This window comes from Coregonus lavaretus (genome assembly GCF_964263955.1).
Source record: "Coregonus lavaretus genome assembly, chromosome: 17".
Taxonomy (NCBI): domain Eukaryota; kingdom Metazoa; phylum Chordata; class Actinopteri; order Salmoniformes; family Salmonidae; genus Coregonus; species Coregonus lavaretus.
The window spans coordinates 3,183,766-3,196,475 of record NC_140004.1 but is presented as its reverse complement, the minus strand read 5'-3'; the positions used below and the strand labels follow the sequence as shown (position 1 = coordinate 3,196,475).

Sequence of the window (12,710 nt, the reverse complement as noted above, 5' to 3'; positions counted from 1 at the left end):
TTCCTTTGTCTGAGATTAGCAATATGTACTTCGCCTCCGAAGTAGAAATCCTCATCCAAATCGAGGTTAGTGATCGCTGTTCTGATGTCCACAAGCGCTTTTCGGTAATAGGAAACGATGGTGAAACATTATTTACAAAAAAAAGTTACGTTCAGTGCAAAAAAATACTAAATAGCACAATTGGTCAGGAGCCCGTAAAACAGCTACTATTCTCTCCAGCGCCATTCCCCCCCCACCCACCATGATGTTTACCTAAGAGGCACACACACTCAAAAGCCATGGATGCATGTGTAAATGAAGCCCAGGTTGTTGTGATAATGAGGGAAATGGGAAATGAATCCTAGCAATGACGGTGGGTTGTACAGAGCGGTGTGTGTGAGAAAGATAGTGAGGGTTTAGGAAATTATTAGCAGGGGTTAAGTTCAAAAGTTCTAGGGGGGTGAAGGGGAAAACTAGATTGACTGTGTATTGTGGTGTAAAGTAGCATCAGGTCCCCTAGCAACCGGGGACTAGTTGCTTCTCTAGTTTCATCCTTTTCTTATTAAAACTATGAGGGGTATAATGCTTGTTTCGAGGTATTTGACACACGCACACTGGGGTGAATGTTGGAATGCGTAGAGAAGGGAATGAGGAGGAGAGGCTGTAGCCAGAGGTAACAGGAAGTACTTACTGTGCCCGGCTCTCGCTCTGTTCCCATAGCAACGATGACACAGCATCAAGGTGATAAGGTCACCAGGGCGCACATGAGGGAGGCGCAACAAAACACACAAAAAGAAAGAGAAAAAAGAAAAATCATCAATTAGAATCCAGAGCTCTGCACTTGTTTTTTTCAGTATATTAATTATTAACAAACCCAATGATGACACAGTCTTGTCAGTTCTATTCTGTCTGTCTGTCAAGTCTGTCTATGTGGGCGGGCCAGACAGGCCCAGTAACAGTGGGTGTGGCTGCTGCTCACCTCTCAGGTACTCGGCCTCTGACGGGTGTTTCTTGTCCTCTTTGCACACCAGGTGGTGTGGTGGTGCCGCCAGGGCACTGGACAGGGCGAGCAGGCTGGCCCCTCCCCCCAGGTGGGCTGGGTGGAGCCCCGCAGGGTGGGGTGTGAGAGGGACATGGGGGCCATGTGCGTGGGACAGATGCTGCTGCTACAGGAGAGAGAGAGAGAGAGGGAACAGCAATCAATTACTAATCCATAATCAATATGGCCTACCACTGGAAAGTGTGTCAATCAATACGACAAGCCATTAATACACAGATGGAGCAGAGTGATCAATGTGAAAATATATAGAGGAATTCATGACTCTTTCATCAAGAGCAGCTTTCAACGACGTGGCCTGCTTACAAATAATGTCAGAGGCAGTAAACCTCCCCCTCAACACACACACACACACGGTTTCTCACACACACACGCAAACACCTCCCTCTGGGGTCAAACAATGAACAATAGTGACAGCTGGGATCACAGCCCAGAGCCTGAGGATGGAGGGAGGATACGAGAGGAGAAGGGGTTAGAGAGCTCCAGCTGCTGCCTGCAGGCCAGGGAGGGTGGGGGACTCTGGTGGATTGGGGGCGTTTAGCTGTCAGGTCTCGGTCTCTTTCACACCAAATCAGGCGTTCGTCTGAGCGTGAAAAGCTTTTGTGTTCCAAAACATAATTATTGCGTCTTCAGACAGTAGCCGCGGGAATCAAACTCCAGAGATTTGCCGCAGGGGGAGGGAGGTCTCAGTAGTAGAGTGGGGGGAGGGGCAGTGGTGAAGGTCAACCCTCTTTATCTCACCTAATTGACTAAGCCCCCCCCCTCCCCTCAGAGAACCACAGGAAAGAGACGCCACAGCACTCTATCCCCATCTCCATGCTTTTTACATTTTTAGTCATTTAGCAGACGCTCTTATCCAGAGCGAGTTACAGTTAAGTGAGTGCATACATTTTCATACTGCAGGCCCAGTAACAGTGGGTGTGGCTTTCACAGCACTAATCCCTGCGCTTGCCCTCCAAAACACACACCACCCAAACCCTTGTTCGCTGTGCCAAAACAGCACAGCAAAGGACGCTCTCACACACACGGTGAGAGTCAATGGAGGGGAGGTATTGGTGGAGGCAAGGGGAGCCCTGTGTGTCAGGGGGTGTTAAGGTGTGGGCTATATTATGATGACATTTTGTGATGTTTTTGTTCATTTCAGCTGTTCGGGCACACTTCATATTTTCTGGAGGCAAGCGGAAGTTTGGAGCCGAAGTCTATGCCCCTTCGTCGCTGATTGGTCAACAGTAGGGATTCTTCAATAAAGTCTGTCGTCATTCAACGAGAGAAGACTCGTTTTCATGCACAATTTGTTTTGGGGAGAAATACTGCACCAAACATCTTACTTAGTTAGATGTAAAATTGTGTGACTAAGACCTCCTCGGCAAAAACGGCAAAATTAATGACGGATTTCTTTAGTTATCTTCGATTAATTCAACGGCGTCTCAAAATGGACAGAGTACTTCTGCCATTTTTTTTCTTATTTTACATGCGAAGGTCTTAAGGGAGTATGTGAGCACAGTCGTTCGGTTCGGCTAGCCAAGTTCGGCTAGGCGCCAGCCGAACTGAAGAATGCTGACGCCTTTAGGGTAAGCCGGAGGGGGAGGAGTGAAAGGGTGGCCATGCTTCATTACACTCATTTAACACACAAACAGGGTGACTGACAGCTTGGTGGGAGGACCAGACGCTCAAACCCCCTTTATACACACTAGAATCCTGCAATTAAGACTCAAAATGGCAACCGCCACCCCCCGCCACAGCCATCAAGCAAAGCCCCCACCCCCTCCAAAGCTTCCCAGAACCGTTGAGAAAATCCAAACAGCAGCCTAAATATCCAAACAGCAGCCTAAATATAATAATAATATAATATATACACACAGCAGATATTATGGTTGCAAAACAGTAGTAGCATATCCTTGGGTAAATAACTCTACATTTCAGTAATAAAATGTCACACACACCCACACTATCGCAGTACACACAAACACAGGAAGTTGTAGTAGAGAGTGCATTTACTGTGGGTGGTAGACCGGGAAGGCCACGTACCCCGATGACGGAGTTGAGTTCGCCCATGGTGACCTGCTTGGCCCTCTCCACTGCCTGGATCACCTGCTGTTGGTGCTGCATGGGTACACACACACAATACAGGGGAGTGAAAGGGAAGAATGAGAGAGGCTTACCTGTTTGTGCATTTCAATGTTCAGCCCGTAAGACATTTCATAGTAGTGTGGATACACACACACACACACACACACACACACACACCTACCTCCTGTGAGAGGAAGGGGATGACTTGTGCACAGATGGTATTGAGCCTCTTGGCGATCTCTGTCTGTTGGATAGAGTACAGGATGGATAAGTATGGGCAGTGTCAACAGCACCAGAAATAGCCTAGCAGCTACAATTAGCATGCACAGAGATCCAAAGGGATCCTGATTGTATTTACATTTTAGTCATTTAGCAGATGCTCTTATCCAGAGCGACTTACAGTTAGTGAGTGCATAAATGTTTTCATACTGGCCCCCCGTGGGAAACAAACCCACAACCCTGGCGTTGCAAGCACCATGCTTTACCAACTGAGCTACACAGCTAGTATGTTCAGGTCAACTCCACCTGGGGTGTATTCATTAGCGCACACCATAGCAAAACATTTTGCAACGAGAAAAGGTTTTGCAATGAAAATGAGAGTTTCTTATTGGACAAGTTCAGGCATGTCCCTCCCAGTTTCAGCCTGGCTTCCGAGTACACCATAGGTCAACTCCACCTGATATCCCCATGTATGTGTGATGCTGGAGAGTTACTGAAGGATAGGCAGACATCTAACTGCTCTTAGGAGCAACTGATGCTATCTGTCATGACATGGGCTCAATGCACACAACACATATTAGTCAATATGGGTGTGAATGACTCCATACACAATTAACTTGGGGGAGAGAGGGCTAGTTAACAGCTTGCTGCCACAGTTCACAGAAAACACATGCAGTTGCGCGCATACACACAATCGAGCGCACCACAGGCATGCGCACGCAGTCACACACATAGGTGTGCAGACCAGAGCATGTGAGCGGAGTGGAGGTTGAGCGGTCGGAAATCCAAGCCGTGCGCCGGCGCACCACATCCTTTCCAACCACTCCGCTAAAAGAAATACTCCTCACTCACAGGGAAAAAAACTGCTACTCCAAATTCGCTCCATTCATTCAAATTAAAATCACAATTTAACTAACACCAATCTATTTTTGTGACTACCTGGACTTACCATTTGGTTTTGAAGTATTGAAACCAAACCATATGATTTGAATGAAAAGTATTTTAATAAACAACATGAAAAAGGTGACAGTAAGAAGCGGTCATAATTTCAAATAGGCTACATGTCGTATTAAACAGCATATAAACACTCAAAAAAATAGGTCAGGAGCCAGACATGTAGCCTAAGAAGGAATGAAAATGAATTATACTGAATAAAAATATAAACGCAACATAATAATAATAATAATAATAATAATAATAATAATAATAATAATAATAAGCCATTTAGCAGACGCTTTTATCCAAAGCGACTTACAGTCATGCGTGCATACATTCTTTTTTATTTTTTGTGTATGGGTGGTCCCGGGGATCGAACCCACTACCTTGGCGTTACAAGCGCCGTGCTCTACCAGCTGAGCTACATGTCAAGTGTTGGTCCCATGTTTCATGAGCTGAAATAAAAGATCCCAGAAATGTTCCATATGCACAAAAAGCTCATTTCTCTATACTTTTGTACACAAATTTGTTTACATCCCTGTTAGTGAGCATTTCTCCTTTGACCAAGATAATCCATCCACCTAACACGTGTGGCATATCAAGAAGCTGATTAAACAGCATGATCATTACACAGGTGCTCTTTGTGCTGGGGACAATAAAAGGCCACTCTAAAATGTGCAGTTTTGTCACACAACAATGCCACAGATGTCTCAAGTTGAGGGAACGTGCAATTGGCATGCTGACTACAGGAATGTCCACCAGAGCTGGTGCCAGATCATTTTTATGTTCATTTTTATAACATAAACAACGTAGTTTTAGAGAATTTGGCAGTACGTCCAACTGGCCTAACAACCACAGACCACGTGTAACCACGCCAGCCCAGGACCTCCACATCTGGCTTATTCACCTGCGGGATCGTCTGAGACCAGCCACCCAGAAAGCTGATGAAACTGCTGAGTATAATCATTCTGATTGGCTGGGCCTGGTTCCCCAATGGGGAAGGGTTAGGGTTAGGTGGGTGGGTCTATGCCCTCCCAGGACCACCCATGATTGTGCCCCTGCCCAGTCATGAAATCCATAGATTAGGGCCTAATTAAATGTATTTCAATTGACAGATTTCCTTATATGAACTGTAAATCGCTGAAATTGTTGCATTTATATTTTTGTTCAGTATATTTAAGCTATATTATGATTAGCCTATTTCAATTATTTCAAGGCTATAGCCTACAAATAAATAAAATTGTGAAGCATTTGCGAGTGCGACACACTAGGCTGGCATGAACATTAAGCGCTCAGCATTTAAACAATATTTAGTTGTACTAAAGTATTATAGTCTATACATTTTGCATACTGTATAGGCTGTGACTTACTTAGAATGAAATAACAATTAAACAAAAAATGCTTTATTAGGCCTTTGAATTCACTTTTAGAAACACCAGTTTGGCCAGAGTCTGTGGCTTCAGGCTCATGCGATGGTGCCTGGAGAGCAGGCCAGCAGTGGAGAATACCCTCTCTGCTCTTGCAGAGCTACTAGGGATGCTAAACACCCTTCGGGCCACTCTTGCCAGGCTGGGCAGGGATGCGGAGTTTTCATTTTTTGTTTTTCTATTAGGTAGGCCTTAAGGTTTTTAGGCAAAATAACCCTATCAAAACAGAAAGCTCCTTGAAAGAGGTAATATGACAGGAGGCCTATTGGGCCAAAATCATATATATATATATATACACACATAATAGAACAAAAATGAACTAAACTTTTAAGAGATCAGATTTTTTGTTCATAAATACTTTGCTACAATGACACACTTAATTAACTACCCACCTCATTCCTTTCTGTTAGCATGTGCACATAGTAAGTACACGATCATGCTTTCGGGATACATGTATTTTCAGATTCCACAATGACTCTGTAGTTGTGGACACTACATCACCACACTCCCTCTCTTGGTCCTCCTCATCTTTGTAGGTCACCTTGATTTTGCACCGGCGTATTTTATCAGTTCCTTTATGAAAATATTTAGTGGAGCAGAATTGGAGCGGGCGAGAAGGCCGACGCTCCAGACTTTGGGAAACTTGCTCCGCGCTTTAGTCAAAATGGGCACGCTCCGCTCCTAGCGCCACTCAAGCTCCGCTCACACACTCACAGCAGTGAATCAGAGAGAGGCTCCCACCTTGCTATCATGTCAGCCTGAGATTAGGTTTCACCCTGTGCCTCACTCTTCTGTTCTTCCATTCCCATCGGCGCTTAAAATAATCTCATCACTCCTAATTTCATTTGGTCCCACTCTCATATCCATGGCCAGGCATCCGGCCCTCGGGGGTGACTGCGATTGGCTGGATACCCTATACCCCCACGGTGGCGGCAAATCAGATGATCCAGCTCAAATTACATATCGGCCAAACAAATTGATACAAGGCGGGTCAGGGTACAGGTGAAACTAGAGGAGCCTCTGAATGCAGTAATGGGACATCACTCAGACACACGCACAGACAGACACACACAGCCCATTTTCCTTTAAAAATCCAGGCCCAGGGGCCGTATGTATCAAGCTTCTCAGCGCAGGAGTGCCGACCTAGGATCAGGTCCCCCCTGTCCATGTAATCGTATTCATTGTGATCTAAAAGGCTAAACTGATCCTAAATCAGCACTCCTCCTCTGGGATTCTTGATACATATGGCCCCAAATCTCCATAACATCATATCCAAGCTGCACCAGAAGAGTACTTGCCACCCCTCAGAGCCTGGTTCCTCTCTAGGTTTCTGCCGTCTAGGGAGTTTTTTCTAGCCACTGTGCTTCTGCCTCTGCATTGCTTGCTCTATGGGTTTTTAAAGCACTTTGTGACAACGGTTGATGTAAAAAAGCTTTGTAAAATAAATTGGTTTAATTCCTCCAGCCAGTCTTCTAGCAGTCCAGCCATCGGCCCTGTCCTCATGTGACGCCCTCGAAAGCCCTGGCCTGACAGACTTACCATTAGCACACACACACACCTGCTGTTGGCCTGGCTGCTGCCTAGCTCCTAGAAACACAGCAGATGACCTATAATAGCCCACTAGCCAAAAAAATACCTGCTTCTCCCACTGTGCTTTCCCAGAATGTCTGAGGGGTATTCTTAGCCAGCAGATAGGTGCTGCAGGCTGGGAACAGGCGGTGTCCAGTACACTACCGCTAAGCCCACGGGAGGGAGCTAGTTATGGGGAAACTAAGCTTCCTGAAGCACTGAGCATTTCCAGCCAATTGTCAAAAATAGGTTCATTACTTGAGGCTTTGACCAACACAGTATACTGTAGTGGCACCTGCTGGTCAAAGTTTTTTTGTTTGCCTTCTACCAAACCAATCAGGTGGTTGTTCGACAAAATGAAGCTTCGATTGTCATTGATTACGTGCTTCTGATAGAGTGACAAGCATCTGCCCACTGTTTCGAAGTAAACTGCTTAGCGATTTCAATGCATGAAGAATCGGAGCTCTGGTATCGAACGTAACATCACTAGAGGGAGCTAACGGGATTCATTAAGGGGCGGTTAAGGAAATCTACACGTGACCCAGAGCTGGAGGCCAAAGTGGGTCAGTGGCACTTACCTCGCCTGTGTCTTACCCAACTCAAACAAACCCAAACACACCCCAAAAGTCAGGCAGCATGGTGGTTACCACACAAGCCAGAGGGTTACATTGAAAGGATCGCCTGTCGTCATTGAGTAGACTGACGCTCTTATGCAGAGCATAAGACTTACGATAAGTGTGTTCAACTAGGGTAGTAGGTGACAAAACTAACCACACATCGCAATCATGGCGAGTTCTCAAGTCATCAGCTAGGATATCAGTGATGGGGGGCCTTCAGGTCGTAGGTCAGAGGGCGTGAACTGAGCAACAGGGCCTGCCAGGTGGCAGAGAAAGTGAGCCCTACAGGGACTAGGAGGACATATGTTGAATTCCAGAACCACCCCTCTCTCTTAAAGATCAACTGCCCTTTAGAACCAACTTCTCTGGTTTGAAATGGCCTATGTGGCATCAATACGAGTCAGAAACATTCATTCTAGTGTCAAAATTGACTACAAAGTGTAAACAAAGTTTGGTAAGTGACTGTGTCATAACTTACTTGAGGGTTTGGTTTGGCTTACTTGAGTGCAATCGGAAAGTATTCAGACCCCTTTACTTTTTCCACATTTTGTTACGTTACAGCCTTATTCTAAAATGGATTAAATAAATAAAAAGTTCCTCAATCTACACACAATACCCCATAATGACAAAGTGAAAACAGATCTAGAAATGTTAGCAAATTTATTAAAAATCAAAAAACAGAAATACCTTATTTATATCTGGATTTGCTATGACACTCGAAATTCAGCTCAGGTGCATCCTATTTCCATTGATCATCCTTGACATGTTTCTTCAACTTGATTTGAGTCCACCTAAATGGAAAAAGTTTGTAACCACCAAAACTCTTCCTAGAGCTGGCTGCTGGGCCAAACTGAGCAATCGGGGGAGAATGGCCTTGGTCAGGGAGGTGACCAAGAACCCGATGGTCACTCTGACAGAGCTCCAGAGTTCCTCTGTGGAGATGGGAGAACCTTCCAGAAGGACAACCATCTCTGCAGCACTCCACCTATCAGGCCTTTATGGAAGAGTGGCCAGACGGAAGCCACTCCTCAGTAAAAGGCACGACAGCCCGCTTGGAGTTTGCCAAAAGGCACCTAAAGGACTCTGACCATGAGAAACAAGATTCTCTGGTCTGCTGAAACCAAGATTGAACTCTTTGGCCTGAATGCCAAGCGTCACATCTGGAGGAAACCTGGCACCATCCCTATGGTGAAGCATGGTTGTGTCAGAATCATGCTGTGGGGATGTTTTTCAGTTGTAGGGAGACTAGTTAGGATCGAGGGAAAGATGAACAGCGCAATGTACGGAGAGATCCTTGATGAAAACCTGCTCCAGAGCGCTCAGGACCTCAGACTGGGGCGAAGGGTCACCTTCCAACAGGACAACAACCCTAAGCACACAGCCAAGACAACGCAGGAGTGGCTTCGGGACAAGTCTCTGAATGTCATTGAGTGGCCCAGCTAGAGCCCGGACTGAAACCTGATCTAACATCTCTGGAGAGACCTGAAAATAGCTGTGTAGCGACGCGCCCCATCCAACCTGACAGAGCTTGAGAGGATCTGCAGAGAAGAATGGGAGAAACTCCCCAAATACAGGTGTGGCAAGCTTGTAGCGTCATACCCAAGAAGACTTGAGGCTGTAATCGCTGCCAAAGGTGCTTCAACAAAGTATTGAGTAAAGGGTTTGAGAGAAAAAAAATCTAAAAACCTATTTTTGCTTCGTCATTATGGGGATTGTGTGTAGATTGATGAGGGGGAAGAAAAAAAGACTTAATCAATTTTTGAATAAGGCTGTAACGTAACAAAATGTGTAAAAAGTCAAGGGGTCTGAATACTTTCTGAATGCACTGTATGTCAACAATTCATGCCCCCTTTTGCTTATTGTGGCACTGTGTTTTCTGTGAAAAGACTGGGCGAGTTGGCTTTACATGGCCCGGTGCCCTGGGCAGGTGGAGGACCAATGGAATGGTTGAAAATGAGCAAGCCCCGCCGACTGGAACCTCTTCACCAGACAAGAGGTGTGATTAGTACTTGCCCTTGCTCAGGAAATAGCTACTCTAGAAAATGGGCTTCCATTAAGTTGTTCAACAATCTTGGGCAGATGGCCAGGATATGGATTACATCTGACTAGTTTCTACTTGGGCTGTCAACGGTCAAACCTGAGACTGGTGTGTTGGTAAGTAACTAAGTTTTGTTCATAGCTAGCTAGCTACGTTAGCTAGCTAGCTACAGGTCATTTTTTGATAGGCTATGCCGCCATGATACTGTGATGTAACTAGCCAAATACATAGCCTCTCCCTAACGTGTAATGTGAGAGGAAGATTTTTATAGCCAACGTTGCACCTGAAGACAGGTTTGATCCCTGCTAGCTAACGTTAGCTAGCTTGCTCATGATCAAGCAAACCTGATGACATGTTTGATGCATGTTGGCAGCTTGCTTTCAATAATGTTTTAACTCAAACTGGCTAGCTACTGTTTGTTGTGATTGAATGGCAAAGACACCCACATCAAACTCTCGTTTGCCTTCAGTCATGGCCGCTAGCATTTCTTAATAAGCAATGATGAAAAACAAGGCCAAATCAGGAAGTGCAGTCGCCCTTTAACCCCCAGGCACTGCTGGTTCTGTAGTTCACCTGAGGACTGGATAGGCTAAACTTCAACCTATCAAGAGGGCAAGATGGAGCTAGACCTAATACCATACCAGTTCATGGAAGTCCACTCGATTCCGTTAGGATCTACGTAAAGTCCCTAGGAGTGAGTTCGGAATTTAGCCCCTTATATGAGCAGGAGAATGGGTCTGCTCTCCACTCTCCTAAAACCCCATACACCCAGGCAGCAGAGACAGGGGCTCCAAGGCACAGGAGGTTGGTGGCACCTTAATTGGGGAGGACGGGCTTGTGGTAATGGCTGGTGCGGAATTGGTGGAATGGTATCAAATACATCAAACACATGGTTTCCATGCTTTTGATGCCATTTCATTTGCTCCGTTCCGGCCATTATTATGAGCAGTCCTCCCTCAGCAGCCTCCACTGCTCCAAGGGGAGGCCACATTAGCCTGGGGCTGGAGTGGCCAGAGCAACAGGCTACAGTGAGGAGGCAGCAGCGATACAGCACTCACAATACACCCCCCTCTGGAGACAATGAGCAGAAATGGCATCTCCCTCACAATAGGAGGCATGCATTAGTATCAGAAAGAGAGAGAGATAGAGCGAGAGATAGAACCCACATAATCCTTCCTCAGCAAACCACCCAGGCCAATCCACCTCCAATTTCCTCTGTCCTGACCAATCGATTTCTGTGGTAATTACTGGTAAATGCTGTGAGCCAGAGTGCTCTGGTCCTGTGGGGCAAACCTGCACGTGTGTGTGTATGCATGTATGTATGGAGGAGGAGTGCTCCTTTGCATTTCCTGGATCAAGGAGCTCCGTGATTGATTCCTATGCCTTCCCCAGCCAGGCCTCTTCAATGCAATAAAACAGGCTACTCCCCCAGACAATACCAATCAATCAGAGTAATTCATCCTGCCTCTGGGCTCATACCATTGGGTCTAACTAGAGAGAAACAGAGCACCATCTATCATTGATAAACCCAAGTTCCCTGGCAGGCTAAAAGCTCATTCCCTGGGTAAACCCACACACACACTATAGATGAGAGATAGAGAAGAGAGTGTGTGAGGCTTACCTGTTTGTGCATTTCAATGTTCAGCCCGTAAGACATTTCATAGTACTGTGGATGACAGAGTTGGAGTTACTAGGATTACAGTATATTCCAATCTCAAAGTAGACTGCTTCTTGGCCATAAGAGAGATACGTGAATAATACTGCTGGTGTTTGAAAAGGACAAAACAACCTCAAAATGTGGTACTGACCCCAAGTCAATAATGTACTGGAAATCATTGAGCACAGAATGTGAGAGAGAGAATGTGCGTTTGTGCATGCTGGGTGTGTGTAGTCCTGTTCATGTGTGTGTGAGCAACAATAAGAGTTGACAGCAGGCTTGCATGTACAATGTGGCAATATATCTATCCACACACTGACAGTGTTAACATCTAGAGTTGATTTGATGAGAGTTGAACATAGATTGTGCTGATTGGACTCACCATAACATAGTGCCTCTGCATCTCTGTCTTCTCACTGGCCAGCTTCTCACACTCCAGTTTCAAACTGCCGAGGACAGGGACACAATCAAAACAAAGCAAAAGGCCTCAGATACCATCACCAATCCTGAACACATAACCAGAAAACATTCATAATTCAGTTCAGATAAACATATCTGCAGAGGGTCACATGGTCAGGAAAACATCTTGGAATCATGGAAGAGCAATATTTGTTTACCTTTTTCAGTAACAGAAGGTTATAGGTCATAGGGCTAAAATAGCAGCAGTATAGCCTACTGCCTTCTACTGTGATCATGCAGGATATCCCAGCTCTCTCCTTTACCCTTCACTAGTCCCAAATACAGCAACATGCAGTTTCACACATAGGGAATAAGAGGGGATTTTGATAATCTGACCTCAGACACCACTCCTCTGGCTCAAGCACATCAGCATGGCTTAGACCTATGCAGTCTGAGCACACAAACTGTGATGTCTTGGCCTCAGAGTGTGTGTGTGTATGTTGAACAGCCACTCACCTGTGGTACTGGGCTTGGAGAAACTGGAACTCCTCTTTGATGCGGTCCAGTGACTCTGGGATTGTGAATTTGAAAGGTTGGCCTGGGGCCTGGTGGGGTGTCTGTTAAAAAAAACAAAATACCCATTTTACCATTATTCAAAACCTTTGTTTCTGCAACTCATTAAGCATTTAAAATACTTTAGATGTAGGCTAATTAGTAGTGAATTACACAAAAAGCAATGCAG

The 12,710-nt window shown here is 45.6% G+C and overlaps 1 protein-coding gene across 1 annotated transcript in view; it reads right to left on the bottom strand.

Moving 5' to 3' along the window:
* The window catches only part of LOC311145160 (transducin-like enhancer protein 1), a 40,953-nt gene that overhangs the window by 27,519 nt on the left and 724 nt on the right, over nt 1-12,710 (bottom strand). The window contains exons 2-8 of the mRNA XM_084181361.1: nt 12,485-12,585; nt 11,952-12,015; nt 11,534-11,578; nt 3,288-3,350; nt 3,035-3,139; nt 959-1,145; nt 671-687 (exon numbers count right to left, since the gene is read on the bottom strand). Of these exons, the coding sequence (XP_084037487.1) occupies nt 671-687; nt 959-1,145; nt 3,035-3,139; nt 3,288-3,350; nt 11,534-11,578; nt 11,952-12,015; nt 12,485-12,585 (582 nt within the window). The remainder of the gene's footprint in view (nt 1-670; nt 688-958; nt 1,146-3,034; nt 3,140-3,287; nt 3,351-11,533; nt 11,579-11,951; nt 12,016-12,484; nt 12,586-12,710) is intronic.